At 42.0% G+C, this 16,667-nt stretch overlaps 1 protein-coding gene across 1 annotated transcript in view; it reads left to right on the plus strand.

Annotated features, from left to right (window-relative positions):
• Positions 1-16,667, plus strand: part of adamts7 (a disintegrin-like and metallopeptidase (reprolysin type) with thrombospondin type 1 motif, 7) — a gene marked incomplete at its 5' end in the record, with an annotated part of 150,489 nt that overhangs the window by 90,767 nt on the left and 43,055 nt on the right. The window contains 2 exons of the mRNA XM_079806532.1: positions 10,991-11,117; positions 11,236-11,449. Of these exons, the coding sequence (XP_079662658.1) occupies positions 10,991-11,117; positions 11,236-11,449 (341 nt within the window). The remainder of the gene's footprint in view (positions 1-10,990; positions 11,118-11,235; positions 11,450-16,667) is intronic.

Raw genomic sequence — 16,667 nt, forward strand, 5'->3', positions numbered from 1 at the left:
GAGACAGCCTTCGCTCCAACCCATCTTGTAGAAAGGTAAGCACAGAAGCGATCGAACATCTTCGGGGGTCTTCTTGGCGGGAAGAGCACCAATCGACGAACAGGTTCCACTTCAACGCATAGAGGCGCCTCGTAGAGGGGGCTCTAGCGGAAGTGATGGTGTCAACTACCGCTTGTGGTAGGTCACCTAGAACCTCCGCGTCCCGTCCAGGGACCAGACATGGAGTTTCCAGAGGTCTGGACGCGGGTGCCATAGGGTGCCCCGTCTCTGAGTCAGGAGGTCCTGCCTCAGAGGAATGGGCCAGGGAGGTGCTGTCGCAAGGAGCACTAGTTCCGGGAACCAGGTCCGGTTGGGCCAATACGGAGCAACCAACAGGACCTGCTCCTCGTCCTCCCTGACTTTGCACAGAGTCTGCGCAAGAAGGCTCACTGGGGGAAACGCATACTTGCGTTCTTCCCGGGGCCAGCTGTGGGCCAGGGCATCCGACCCGAGGGTTCCCTCGGTCAAGGAATAAAACCACTGACAGTGGGTCGTCTCTGGGGAGGCAAACAGGTCTACCTGTGCGGCCCCGAAACGACTCCAGATTAGCTGGACCGCCTGGGGATGGAGTCGCCATTCTCCCGGAAGTTCCTGCTGACGTGACAGCTCGTCGGCCGCACAATTGAGCAGGCCCGGAATGTGAACAGCACGAAGCGACCTCAGATGCTTCTGACTCCATAAGAGGAGATGGCGGGCGAGTTGCGACATGCGACGGGAGCGTAGACCACCCTGTTTGTTGATGTACGCTACGGCCGCAGTGTTGTCCGTCCGGACCAGAACGTGCTTGCCTCTGAGCGGCACTTTGAAGCGGCTGAGTGCAAGACGAACTGCTAACAACTCGAGGCAATTGATATGCCATTGCAGCTGAGGCCCCGTCCACAGACCTGAAGCTGCAAGCCCGTTGTACGTGGCACCCCAACCCGTGGATGAGGCATCCGTGGAGACAACGGAGTGCCTGGACACTTGCTCTAGGGGAACTCCCGCCCGGAGAAACAAAGGGTCCGACCACGGGCCGAAGGTTTGGCGGCATCTCTGAGTCACTTGGACGCGGAGGGAACCGCTGTGCCACGCCCACCTCGGGACTCGATCGTGTAGCCAGCGTTGAAGCGGTCTCATATGAAGCAACCCGAGCGGCGTTACTGCGGCTGCGGATGCCATATGCCCCAGGAGCCTCTGAAAATGTTTCAGTGGTACCGCTGTCCTGCCTTTGAACGAATTCAAGCAGTTCAACACTGACTGGACGCGCTCCTCGGTGAGGCGCGCTGTCATGGCGACCGAGTCTATCTCCATACCGAGAAAAGAGATCCTCTGTGTGGGACAGAGTTTGCTCTTCTCCCAGTTGACCCGAAGTCCCAACTGGCTGAGGTGACTGAGCACCTTGTCCCTGTGTTCGCACAACTGCTCTCGCGACTGGGCAAGAATCAGCCAGTCGTCGAGGTAGTTGAGGATGCGAACGCCATGCTCTCTCATGGGAGCAATGGCCGCCTCCGCAACCTTCGTAAAGACGCGGGGCGACAGGGACAGGCCGAAGGGCAAGACGCGGTACTGACATGCCCGTCCCTCGAACGCGAAGCGCAGAAAGGGCCGGTCGAGGGGAAACGAGAATGAAAGTACGCGTCCTTCAGGTCGATCGCTGCAAACCAATCTTGGGGACGGACGCACCTGAAGATGTGCTTCTGCGTTAGCATTCTGAACGGCAGCCTGTGAAGGGACCGGTTCAAGAACCGCAGGTCCAAGACCGGCCATAACCCGCCGCCTTTCTTGGGTACAATGAAGTACGGGCTGTAGAACCCGGACCTCATATCGGCTGGAGGGACCGGCTCCATCGCGTCCTTCGCCAGTAGGACTGCGATCTCCGCCCGGAGCACGGGGGCGTTCTCCTTCGCTACTGGGAAGTGAACGCCCCCAAACTTAGGGGGACGCCTGGCGAACTGAATCGCATAGCCGAGTCTGATGGTACGGCCCCGAGACGGGCTGGGAAGCTCTAGCCAGGCTTCCAGACACCGAGCAAGGGGATTAACCACAGACGTACCCGCAGCGGGGCAGCGACGCGGAATGCAGGGATCCGACTCGGACGGCATGGAGCGGCCCGAAGTGGGATCTGAGTGTGCTGTGCAACACTTACCTGCGTCCGCGGAGGGGGCGTGCGAGTGTGGGGAGGCCGCTTGAGTGCGTTCCCACAGCCGGCGCCCCCTGCTGGCGAAGGGAGAGGCGTCTGAGGGTGGCGAGGCATGGGAGCGTCGACCACCGCCAAGCGCGCTCCCAAATGAAGGAGGGGCTGAGCGTGGCAAGGTTTTGTGGCGTTGCACACGGTCTGCCTCACCTCCTTCCTCAGCGGGGAACAAGAGTGGCGAGGCATAGCGTCGCGCACTGTTGTCCACGCACCGCTGAGAAGAGGGGAATGAGAGTGGCGAGGCTTTGTAGCGTCACACACTGCCATTCTCGCCCTCTTGTGGGGAGGGGAATGAAAGCGGCGAGGCTCTGTAGCGTCACACGCTGCCATTCCTGAACTCCCGAGACCCAGAGGTATTGGAACTGCTCTTTTTTATTTATTTATTTATTTATTTTTTTTTGGGGTACCACTGGCTGTTTTTAACATCAGTGGCGGAACAGAATTACTAATGGTTTTCCACCCGGCCCTCCTCCGGGGAAGAACAGTTCCAGACCAAATCCGGGTCAATTGTGCTTCTGGACCAGGGTGGACATCGTCTAGCCAAGGGCCAGCGCTGTGCGCAGCTCAACCTCAGCTCAGAACTACCCTCGTGCACTAAGCAGGGCGGAGGTGGCCTGCCAGTGGCACTGCCACCCCACCGATGAGGGTAGTGAGAGAGAGGAAAACTTTATACAGATTATGGCCCTATTGGTGTTCCATATTTTGGCACCAATAGTTCCACAATGCCAAAGCCTTCCAATGCACATCCGAAAAAAGGCAAGGGGCAGGCAAGGCGATTTACGCGTTGCACTATGCCTCAGCCATCCGGGAAAGCATGGCTGTCAAGTATGAATCTGATTCAGCACGAGCGCCCACTATTACGGTGGGAATCTCAGCATCATCTTCATTTTCAACACATAACAGCCCTCTCTCCGATGCAGCGATTGACATCTGTCCTCTGCTAGAGCCCCAAATGAAATGCTAGGTCCCCTTTCAAGGACCAGCAATCCCATCTGTAAGCTACCAGCAGACACGTGAGACAGTGGGCGTGGCCGTGAGACGGCACACGGCGCGCTGAACACTCAAGCCCCTATGAAAAAGGCAAGACGAACAGCGCGCCGACGTGGCCATGCTCTCGTGAGAGAGCATAGACCACCCACGAACACAGTCTCAACATGCTTGCGATGCGATAGAGGAGTGAGGGGCCCACAGAGATGTACGCGGCGGGGAAGCCTCACTGTAATCCTCAGGCCACCCAGGCTTATCAGCCAAAATAGTCCCCCCTCTGGTGCACCAGAAAAGAGACTAGATCGGGGTATAAGCGAAGGGACTCAACCCCGTTTGAGGCATCATAGTCTCGACCGCGCATCGGAGGCGCCGAGTGACGCGCGCAGAGTTGCCGTGGCAACCCGCGCTGTCACCCGGCAGCCAGACGGCACACGGCGCGCTGAACACTCAAACCCTCACGCGGAAGGTGAGATGACCAGCGCGTCGACGTGATCCCGTTCCCCTGGGAGAACATAGATCACCCACGACACAGTCTCAACATATTTATGCGAGATGGATCGTGGCCGTCAGGACAGGAAACAACCGCATCCAGAAACGCACGAGTGGTAAGACATCTTGAAAAAGACGGCACGTCACCCGTGAAGCTCTTTTGTGAGGAAAACGCTCTGTGCTGAAGCACTCAGGGGGAAACGCGACAGCGCACGGGATTGTTAGTGCAGCCCGTGCCTGTACTCAGCAGGAAAACGCTCTACCCAGACCAACAGGTTGCTGTGATAACAGCAGTTTTTCTGCACTCAGAGGCAGCTCGATGAGTTCAGCGCGATCCCACTGAAAGGTGCCGTTTCTCCAACACGCGTCCTCCTCTGGCTTTCCGGTGTCTGTAGACAGTCTTGCTGATAGCAGCGAAAAATACTCGTCTTGATTGAAGAGAGTGAGTCCTTCATACGCCTGTGTGGCTCCGAAGTGAATGACAGCGTGCATTCGCTCTCGCTTCCTGTTTATACCCGCGGCGCGGGGCGGGGCGCGAGATGCAAATCTCGCACGCCAATTGTCCATTGGCCGGTTCTAGATAGCTCGAAGCTGATAGGGGCTCCCAGAAGTGATCCCAATTCGTCGGTACGTCCGACGTACGTCGAACGTGACCGACTGAATGGGAACTACTTTTTCGAACTAGTTCTAGGTTTTTCGCTCGATTTGAATAAAAACAATACAGTATAATTATCTAGATCAATAATTATCCAAAAAAGTTGAACTTTACCCTTTTGGTTGCTATAACAAGGTAATTTAGAAAATGGGTGTGGCCAACTGCACACTAAAGCCTATAACTCGTAAACTCGAAACTTCACAAAAATTGGTGAGCACATGCGACATATGATTCTAAATAAGCATGCAAACTTTTAGGGAGATCGGACCATAGGTGGCGCTATTACTGTTAAAAAGTCTTAAAAAACATATATTTCCTATGGTTAATTGCCGGTATTGGTTGTAAATTGTCTTTTACATCTACTGTATGATCCAAGTGCTTGCTAAATAAAACATAATTTATTTTTTCACATATGTGCTTAAAGGCCTTAAACGCTTGAATTGTAATAATGTTCCTTGTATCTCAAAGACTAATATTTAATCTGACAAATTGAACATTTTTGTATTTGACAAGGAAGATGAAATCACAGGCTTAAGGATTTGCATGCAATTACACTCTGCGGGAAGCAGAGCTTTTTTGGTAATACGAAAGATAAATGTATCATTTAAATCATGCATTTATAAGGATTAAAGGAGTATGTGCAGTTCTTTTCTTTTAGAGGCAGAAAAGTCCAAGCAAATGAATGGGGTTTGTTGTCAACAGGCTGTGATAATGACAGAGTCGGTGGAAAAGCTGGTAGTTATGAAGCTGAACCAATCGCATAGAACACATTTATTTGTTTAATAATTTCATTTCAGTTTTTCTAATTGAAAGAGGTTCTTATACTGAGGTGTTTTGGTGGAAAATTAGGAAGGAAAATGTACACTGAGATAAGAAATTGAATTATTAGACTGAAAATTGCACTAAACCGAACATTACTAAGTTGGACAGGGTCTCTGATAGAGTTATCACATAGATATTTGTATTATTTTAATATGTTCCTTGAGGTTCACTTATAACGTTAATACTTTTTTTGCACAAAAAAAACGAATATTTATGCGGAAAGTGATTATTTTCACCCTGAAATGATTTGTTTTTAAGGAGCGGCTCCTTTAAGGCTTGTCAGTAAACGTCCTCTGTTATGTATAACCGTATGACCAGTGTATATCTATTGGTCGATGTCTTACTCTGGAGGCGGGGCATATGCAAATGTATTTGCCCATGTGACGTCACAGATCGCTCGATATCAAAACGAGCCATTTTTGGAGCTTGATTAAATAAATGCTTTTTTAATGAGGATGTTTTAAGCCATGAAACTCGCAGGATGTTTTAATGGTACAAAGACCTCTTGAATCCAAAGACCAAGGGAAATTTGATTTCTCCTGTCATGACCGCTTATATTTTAATGCTTTACTCAAGTGACTCTTCTTGAAAATGTATTATCATTATGCATTAGGTACATTTTACGAGTTTATTAGTTCTCGTTGATTATGATCGCATCAGTGAATAGTTTCCTATGAAATACCAATTGTTTTGCTTTTGGAAAATGTGTTCTTTGCTCTTTTTTTATTAATTTATTATATATTTTGATGGTCATTAACAGCTCTGTTGAAGGTTATTACACAGCACACAGTTTTTAATTAACATTCATTTGATGAATATGAAAAATAATGAATATTACAAGAAAATTACAAAAATGTGTCCATATCTAACCCAAGTGGACCTTTCTCAATAGTGCTGAAGAGATAGAGTATGATTAATTTTAGATGCAATTAACCGCTGCTCATCTTTCATTTGACTGAAGCGCTCAAACACAGGACATCATTTAATTGGTCTGCCACAGCAGGTAAATCAATTATTCTATATCATAACAGCAGAATTAAAGCGGTCCAAATTCAAATAAGGGTTCCCAATACATCAAATAATGTTTTAAACTGAGCTGAGCTATTGATTATTAAATATGTGTGCGTGGGCAAAGTCATCTTCCATTGTGCAACTGAAAGAAACGCAAGATTACACTGTTAAGCGATTAATTACTTGATATAATCACAAAATAATCTCACATTAAATTTTGTTTTAAATGTTTTAACGCCATTATTGTTTTAAACTAGAAAAGCATTGAATAGACATTACAAAAAAGTAGCTTTAGAAAGAAATATTTTGATTAAACACAGAATTTATTGCACATAAAATTTTAAGGCTGCAATATGACCATGACCTTTTTTTTCCAGAAGCTGCATCTGAAGTGGCATTTAAGTAAATTTATACAGACCGTATTAATGCAGCTCACAGGTGGCATGAATATGAATGAAAAATTTATTTATTTGAATTTTGTATTTATTAATAGGATTAACCCCTTGAGATGTAGCATCTCGTTTTTGAGGGGGACCTAACATAAACATAATAACAGAAACATAACAAAATACAATTACCAGTACATCAACAACAAAACAAACAATAATGAAAAAAATTACACCACCAAGTTTACCAAAATAAATGTATACTCTTAATATGAAACTAAAAGCCTTGAGTGAGTCATTGAATCATTCACTCAAACGATTCATTCAAACGGCTGATTCATTCAGGGACAAAGCATTTGACTGTCTTAATGAGTGAGTCATTGAATCATTCACTCAACTGATTCATTCAAACGGCTGATTCATTCAGGGACGAAGCATTTGACTGTCTTAATGAGTGAGTCATTGAATCATTCACTCAACTGATTCATTCAAACGGCTGATTCATTCAGGGACAAAGCATTTGACTGTCTTAATGAGTGAGTCATTGAATCATTCACTCAACTGATTCATTCAAACGGCTGATTCATTCAGGGACGAAGCATTTGACTGTCTTAATGAGTGAGTCATTGAATCATTCACTCAACTGATTAATTCAAACGGCTGATTCATTCAGGGACGAAGCATTTGACTGTCTTAATGAGTGAGTCATTGAATCATTCACTCAACTGATTCATTCAAACGGCTGATTCATTCAGGGACAAAGCATTTGACTGTCTTAATGAGTGAGTCATTGAATCATTCACTCAACTGATTCATTCAAACGGCTGATTCATTCAGGGACGAAGCATTTGACTGTCTTAATGAGTGAGTCATTGAATCATTCACTCAACTGATTAATTCAAACGGCTGATTCATTCAGGGACGAAGCATTTGACTGTCTTAATGAGTGAGTCATTGAATCATTCACTCAACTGATTAATTCAAACGGCTGATTCATTCAGGGACGAAGCATTTGACTGTCTTAATGAGTGAGTCATTGAATCATTCACTCAACTGATTCATTCAAACGGCTGATTCATTCAGGGACGAATCATTTGACTGTCTTAATGAGTGAGTCATTGAATCATTCACTCAACTGATTCATTCAAACGGCTGATTCATTCAGGGACGAAGCATTTGACTGTCTTAATGAGTGAGTCATTGAATCATTCACTCAACTGATTCATTCAAACGGCTGATTCATTCAGGGACGAAGCATTTGACTGTCTTAATGAGTGAGTCATTGAATCATTCACTCAACTGATTCATTCAAACGGCTGATTCATTCAGGGACGAAGCATTTGACTGTCTTAATAAGTGAGTCATTGAATCATTCACTCAACTGATTCATTCAAACGGCTGATTCATTCAGGGACGAAGCATTTGACTGTCTTAATAAGTGAATCATTGAATCATTCACTCAACTGATTCATTCAGTGAATTCACTCTGCTTCGCGTCGCGACCGCATCACCACCTCGGGTGTGCATTATTTTTCTAATAATTCAACGGCCCGGAGTCAATTATTCCTTACATAATTAATACACCAAATTAACGTGTTAAATCTAATGTGGAATTCTGATAACGATAAAACATAAAAGTACCTTGAGTTAAAGGAACACGCCACTACTTTTGAAAATAGTTTAATTTTCCAAAAAAAAAATTGAAAAAAAGCTAATTTTCCAACTCCCCTAGAGTTAAACAGTTGAGTTTTACCATTTTCGAATCCGTTCAGGCGATCTCCGGGTCTGGCGGTAGCACTTTAAGCATAGCTTAGCATAGCTCATTGAATCTGATTAGACCGTTAGCATCTCGCTCAAAAATGACCAAAGAGTTTCAATTTAAAACTTGACTCTTCTGTAGTTACATCGTGTAATAAGACCGACAGAAAATTAAAAGTTGTGATTTTCTAGGCTGATATGGCTAGGAACTATACTCTCATTCCTGTGTAATAATAAAGAGCCGTGAGCCGTCCCATGAGTGAAGCGGCGCAATGATATTACACAGCGCCTGAAAATAGTCCCCAGCGCTCTCTGTGTAAGCCGGTTGTCACCTTGGTTGTGTTGAAGATGTAAGTAGTTTTAAATAGAAAAAAATATCAAAACTCTTTGGTCATTTTTGAGCGAGATGCTAACGGTCTAATCAGATTCAATGAGCTATGCTAAGCTATGCTAAAAGTGCTAACGCCAGACCCAGAGATCGGCTGAATGGATTTGAAAACGGTAAAACTCAACTGTTTAACTCTAGGGGAGTTTTCTCTATTTTCAAAAAAGTGGAGTGTTCCTTTAAACATTTATCTACAAATAATTGAACATATGACATTGTGTCACAAGTGACCTAATCTCCATGCATATCTTTTGGGGGTCACACCAATCAGTGCAGACCGACACTTGGGCCCCGAGGCCCTTTATCCCGTCTGTTTGAGGGTTCATCTGACAACATTCTTCAAACACCTGTGTAGGACTGTGGGTCCCTTCATCTCTCCATTGGATTCTGCTTCTCAAAGCTGTCAAATAAAGGTCAAAACCAGCCCGAGGATGTGACTCCAGGGCTATCCCTCCTCCTTTTGGAGTGAATTCAATTCCTACGGTAGAATAGAGAAGAGTAATGAAGCTGGTAAACATCAGGCCATGAAATTGCTGCCATCTCTAGTTTTGAACTATGTATATAAAACATAGGCGTTATTATATTCAGCGTAGTTCAAATTAATTCCCAGAGGAAATAGGACTATCAGAAAATGTTCAAACCACAGAAATGGTGTTTGTTTTAATAAGGCAAACTGAATTATTTAATAAAATGCCTCTTTAAATGCCAGCCCAATTAAAATATTAAGATACTTGTCATTGTCATGAAGGCAAATTCTACACTCTAAAAATGCTGGGTTAAAAATAACCCAAGTTGGGTTGAAAATGGACAAACTCAGCAATTGGGTTGTTTTAACCCAGCGGTTGGGTTAAATGTTTGCTTAAAACAACCCAATTGCTGAGTTTGTCCATTTTCAACTCAACTTGGGTTATTTTTAACCCAGCATTTTTTAGAGTGTAGTGTTGGTGGCATTTCACTTGTTTTTTCACAAAAAGATATGCAGAAGAGAGAGTGAAAAGCCACTAACACTACATTTTATTGACATATTTATATGTATAGACGTTTCTTCCACATATTTTTGTAATAATAATATGATAATGTGTTTACCCCATTTGCTGATTGATCGCGGAAAGTAAATTAATATATAAAATTAATAAACTTTTGACTAAATTGAATGAAAATTGGTTAACTACACTAGTTAACATGAGATAAAAATGAACAATACAGCATTTATTAATCTTATTTAACTTTAATCTCAACATTTACGAATCCATTTTAAGATCAAAAGTTTGTATATGTTAACATTCGTTAAAGTGAACTAATATGAACATGAACATTTGTATTAACTAACAAATAGGATAGTAAATACTGTAAGACACTCTGCAGATTATTGCTGAAGTGAAAACAAATATGAAAGTATGAAAAAGTTATGGAAGTTTAAATCTACTGTAAATAAAAAATACTGTACTAAATATTTTTTATTTCATATAAAATATATATTTTACAAAATATGTTTTACTCTAAAATTACTCTAAAATCAAAGCCATATGTCTAACCGAGTTGTGTTCCAAATTTGAAGTTGATATCACAAAAATTGAAGTCCCCATGAGATTTTGTTTAGGCGCTGTACCAAAAATAGCCACCGGGTGTCATTCAAATTCCATTGATTGTTTTTTTAATGCATTTTCCTGTAAATTTCGATCCAAATATCACAAAACGGTCACCAAATATGGACCCTTGAGTCTCAGACCTTTCCGACGATATGTGTTTTGTCAAGATTGGAAAAGATTTTAATTATAAAGTAGTTAAAATTATTTGTTGTAATATGAAACATGACACCACCCATTAGGGGAGGAGGCCGCTAGAATATTTTAGAGTACCGTTTCCATGGTAACCCAATGTCCGATTTCAAAATGTTTTTCACAGGATGAATTGTGAGTTTGTAAGCTTTCAAATGATACCTAATTTATGATAAATACTTAAATGTATGATACGGAAAAAAAGGCGATCAAAAAAAGAGCACCAGGCGTCCCACCTGTGGGACGGTGACAGTTAAGGGCGTTAACTAATGAGAACCTATTATAAAGTGATCAAATGAATAAGCCGTGTTTTAACTTTCTGTAACATTTATTTATTTGTCATTTATTTTGTGAAGTATGCATATTGATTTATTGGATATTTTGCCTATGAAGAAGGGAAGGCTGTGGTACAGTTGTCAGCTTTCTCTGTTTAAATGCTAGAAAATTCTGTAATTTTAAGCATTGGCAAACATGCCTTTTTCTAAACAACCGCTCTTTTTTTTCCAGGTGTGCAGAGGCAAGTTGTGCACTGTGTGGAGAGAACATCTGGAATTGTTGAGGAGCATTACTGTGATCCGTCTACTAGGCCTGATGACAAGCAGACTAGCTGTAATAAGGGCTCATGTCCAGCAATGTGAGTTTTCCAGCTGGATGGACATGTGCTTTACACACCCATCGGCAACAGCCCACTCAATTGCTTTTAAAAGCCATCATCAGGGCAGTAAATTCCTGTGATGTTTCTGTGTCATCAGATGGTGGGTTGGAGAGTGGCAGAAGTGCTCATCTAGCTGTGGGGACGTGGGGCTCAGTAAGAGAACAGTGCTGTGTATTCGGAGCCTAGGGCTGGATGAGCAGCGAGCGCTTCAGCCTGCTGAATGCCAACACTTGCCTAAGCCTGAGGCAATTGTCCCGTGCAACTCACGCTTGTCCTGTCCTGCTGACTGGACTACTGGAAGCTGGTCAGAGGTGAGCATATATCAGCGGCAAGGTAGTTAAAGGGTTAGTTCACCCAAAAATGAAAATTCTGTCATTAATTACTTACCCTCATGTCGTTCGACACCCGTCAGACCTCCGTTCATCTTCGGAACAGAAATTAAGATATTTTACTTGAAATCTGAGGGCTCTGAAAGTCCTCCATTGGCTCAATGCACTTTACACTCTCAAGACCCTTAAAAGGCACTAAAGACGTCGTTACAAAGTCCATCTCACTACAGTGGTTCTAAAATAACTTTATGAATCGGCGACAATAGTTTTTGTGCGCAAAAAAACCCCTAAATAACGACTTTCATAGTGATGACGATTTCAAAGCACGGCATCATGAAGCTTCGAAGCGTTATGAATCAGTGAGTCGAATGATGATTCGGATCGTGTGTCAAACCGCCAAACTGCTGAAATTTGGCGATTCAAACCGTTGAATCGACTCAGTGATTCATAACGCTTCGAAGCTTCATGATGCCGTGTTTTGAAATCGTCATCACTATGAAAGTCGTTATTTAGGGGTTTTTTTGCGCACAAAAACTATTGTCGCCGATTCATAAAGTTATTTTAGAACCACTGTAGTGAGATGGACTTTGTAACGACGTCTTTAGTACCTTTTAAGGGTCTTGAGAGTGAAGGGTGCCACTGAGCCAATGGAGGACTTTCAGAGCCCTCAGATTTCAAGTAAAATATCTTAATTTCTGTTCCGAAGATGAACGGAGGTCTGACGGGTGTCGAACGACATGAGGGTAAGTCATTAATGACAGAATTTTCATTTTTGAGTGAACTAACCCTTTAAAATAGTGTCCAGGATATATATATATATACTAGGGCTGGGTAAAACATATCGATTTCTCGATTTTAATCGATTCTCACTTTTACAAAACAATTCGATTCTTAAATCCAAAGAATCGATTAGTCATCCTGTTTTCAGTTAATGAATGAAATAAACATTGTAGCGCACCTCCCATCCAATAAATCACAAAAATCTTTGTGCTTTATTACTATTGATTTGAAACAAAGTCTCAGATTTCAAATTACGTCTATTTTTTTTATTCGAAATTCAAAAGCATAAATACCAATGCTTTGGTGCTGTGGTGTGAGATCGCTCAGCTCAGCTCAAGAGAAGCGGCAGCTCATGAAGGGATCTTCTCTTCCGCTTTAATACCAGTTACACGCGAAATAAACATGAATAAGCTTCTGAAAGTGTGTTAAAAGACTTATAGACTTACAGAAATACGTATCAAGTCACATAGAATCGCTCAATCGGTGTTTCAACCGCAGAAAGACGTCAGTAGAACAGCTTGTAAACAATGTCACGTCACATTTACTTCAGAAAAACCATATCCAGTGTCCATAAACTCATTAGTCAGCTAGAAAAATTAACTCTAGAGAGGAGCATTATGATAATTATATGCACCACATTACATAGGATATTCATTGTCATTTTTAATGTTCTTCAATATTTAATGCATGTATGTATAGCCTATGAATAAATCTAGCAAGTTTTTATGACAGCCAAATGTTTATATTTCAAAAAACGAATTGGAGTAGAATCGATTTCTCGATTTTAATCGATTCTCACTTTGACAAAACAATATCGATTCTTAAATACCTAGAATCGATTAGTCATCCTGTTTTCAGTTTATGAATGAAATAAACATTTTAGCACGCCTCCCATCCAATAAAGCTTTATTACTATTGATATGAAACAAAGTCTCAGATTTCAAATTACGTCTATTTTTTTTACGAAATTCAAAAGCATAAATATCGTTTTGGCGCTGTGGCGCGAGATCGCTCAGCTCGAGAACCGGCAGTACATGAACGGATCTTCTCTTCCGCTTTAATACCACGCGAAAATAAACATGAATAAGCATCTGAAAGTGTGTTAAAAGATACAGGATAACTTACTGAAATCCTTATCATGTCACATAGAATAGCTCAAGTGTTTCAACCGTAGAAAAACGCAAGGAAAACGGCTTGTAAACAATGTCATGTAACCTCACATTTACCTCAGAAAAACGATATCCAGTGTCCATAAACTCATTAGTCAGCTAGAAAAATTAACTCTATAGAGGAGCATTTTGCTAATTATATGCACAACATTACATAGGCTATTCATTGTCATTTTTAATGTTCTTCAATATTTAATGCATGTAGCCTATGAATAAATCTAGCAAGTTTTTATGACAGTCAAATGTTTATATTTCAAAAAAACTAATTGGAGTAGAAATATGATTATGTAATTGTAAAGTTAATATTATAACTTTATTTTTTATTTTATTTTAAAACATAATTTAGTGTAATTTAAGTGTTTGTATACAAATCAGTAAATTTTTACCTTCAATATTAGTAGGCTAATGTAGTTTCAACTGACTCCCATAGTTTGCAACATTAGTTTTCCTTGAGAAAATTGCCCATGTATTGTACCTGATATATATCTAAAGTAATCGATATTGAATTGAATTGAATCAAATCAAATCGAAAATCAAATTGAATCGAAAGCTTGTGAAATTTGTGTCAATACCCAGCCCTAATATATACAGTATGTACAAATTTCTGTCATGAAACTCTAGATGGCGCGGGCTAATAGGTCCTTAACCTGCTTGCAATCACATCATTCTCTATAGGGCACAGCTGATGGTTCCTGCTGAATCAGTAGCCAATGAGCTTGCGTGCTCAACCTTCACATATTGGTCAGCGTTTGCTGTGGCAGTTACAGTGCTTTCAGAAACACTCTACCTTCCCCAGCTTCACTTGTATAGATCGCTATGGGTAATTCATGTGCGCTATATTGTACATCAGCAGCATGTCTTACTTGTTCGTGTCATGTATATTGGCAGCAGAAAGACCAGTACTTGCTCTACAGCTGCAGCAATAACAGTAGCAGCAATAATCAGCTGCAGCCATAACAGCAGCAGAAAAAACAGCATCAGAAATAACAGCAGCAGCAATATAATCATCAGCAACAGCAACCAACAGTAGCAACAACAGCAGCAGAAATAAAAGCAGCAGCAATAACAGTAGCAGCAGCAATAATCGGCAGCAGCAGAAATAACCAACAGCAGCAATAATCATCATCAGCAGCAGCAATAAGCAACAGGAGCAACAATAGCAGCAGCATCAATAATCATCTTCAGCAGCAGCAATAACCAACAGTAGCAACAATAGCAGCAGCAACAACAGCAGCAGCAATAACAGCAGCAGCAGCAGCAATAATAATCAGCAACAGCAATAATCAGCAGCAGCAATAGCAGCAGCAACATCAATAATAATCAGCAGCAGCAATAATCATCATCAGCAGCAATAATAATCAGCAGCAGCAATAATAATCAGCAGCAGGAATAATCTTCAGCAGCAGCAATAATAATCAGCAACAGCATTAATCAGCAGCAGCAATAATAATCAGCAGCAGCAGCAATAAGCAACAGGAGCAACAATAGCAGCAGTATCAATAATCATCTTCAGCAGCAGCAATAACCAACAGTAGCAACAATAGCAGCAACAACAACAGCAGCAGCAATAACAGCAGCAGCAGCAATAATAATCAGCAACAGCAATAATCAGCAGCAGCAATAATAATCAGCAGCAGCAATAATCAGCAGCAGCAGCAATAGCAGCAGCAACAGCAATAATAATCAGCAGCAGCAATAATCATCATCATCAGCAATAATAATCAGCAGCAGGAATAATCTTCAGCAGCAGCAATAATAATCAGCAACAGCAATAATCAGCAGCAGCAATAATAATCAGCAACAGCAATAATCAGCAGCAGCAATAATAATCAGCAGCAGCAATAATCAGCAGCAGCAGCAATAGCAGCAGCAACAGCAATAATAATCAGCAGCAGCAATAATCATCATCAGCAGCAATAATAATCAGCAGCAGGAATAATCTTCAGCAGCAGCAATAATAATCAGCAACAGCAATAATCCGCAGCAGCAATAATAATCAGCAGCAGCAATAACAGCAGCAGCAATAATAATCAGCAACAGCAATAATCAGCAGCAGCAATAATAATCAGCAACAGCAATAATCAGCAGCAGCAATAATAATCAGCAGCAGAAATAATAATCATCAGCAGCAATAATCAGCAGCAACAGCAATAATAATCAGCAGCAGCAATAATCATCAGCAGCAGCAATAATAATCAGCAGCAGCAATAACAGCAGCAGCAATAATCATCAGCAGCAGCAATAATCATCAGCAGCAGCAATAATCATCAGCAGCAGCAATAATCATCAGCAGCAGCAATAATAATCAGCAGCAGCAATAATCATCGACAGCAGCAATAATCATCAGCAGCAGCAATAATCATCAGCAACAGCAATAATAATCAGCAGCAGCAATAATCATCAGCAGCAGCAATAATCATCAGCAGCAGCAATAATCATCAGCAGCAGCAATAATCATCAGCAGCAGCAATAATCATCAGCAGCAGCAATAATCATCAGCAACAGCAATAATAATCAGCAGCAGCAATAATAATCAGCAGCAGCAATAACAGCAGCAGCAATAATAATCAGCAGCAGCAATAATCAGCAACAGCAATAATAATCAGCAACAGCAATAATCAGCAGCAGCAATAATAATCAGCAGCAGAAATAATAATCATCAGCAGCAATAATCAGCAGCAACAGCAATAATAATCAGCAGCAGGAATAAGCAGCAGCAGCAACCAACAGTAGCAACAACAACAGCAGAAATAAAAGCAGCAGCAATAACAGCAGCAATAATCAGCAGCAGAAATAACAGCAGCAGCAGCAACAGCATTAATAATCATCAGCAGCAATAATAATCAGCAGCATAAATAATAATAATCAGCTGCAATAATAATCAGCAGCAGCAATAATAATAATCAGCAGCAATAATCATCAGCAACAGCATTAATAATCAGCAGCAGCAATAATAATCAGCAGCAGCAATAACAGCAGCAGCAATAATCATCATCAGCAGCAATAATAATCAGCAGCAGCAATAATCAGCAACAGCAATAACAGCAGCAGCGATAATAAGCAGCAGCAATAATAAACAGCAGCAGCAGCAATAACAGCAGCAGCAATAATAATCAGCAACAGCATTAATAATCAGCAGCAGCAATAATAATCAGCAGCAGCAATAATAATCAGCAGCAGCAATAACAGCAGCAGCAATAATCATCAGCAGCAATAACAGCAGCAGCAATAATAATCAGCAGCAATAACAG

The sequence above is a fragment of the Gobio gobio genome, assembly GCF_949357685.1.
Source record: "Gobio gobio genome assembly, chromosome: 2".
Classification (NCBI taxonomy): Eukaryota; Metazoa; Chordata; class Actinopteri; order Cypriniformes; family Gobionidae; genus Gobio; species Gobio gobio.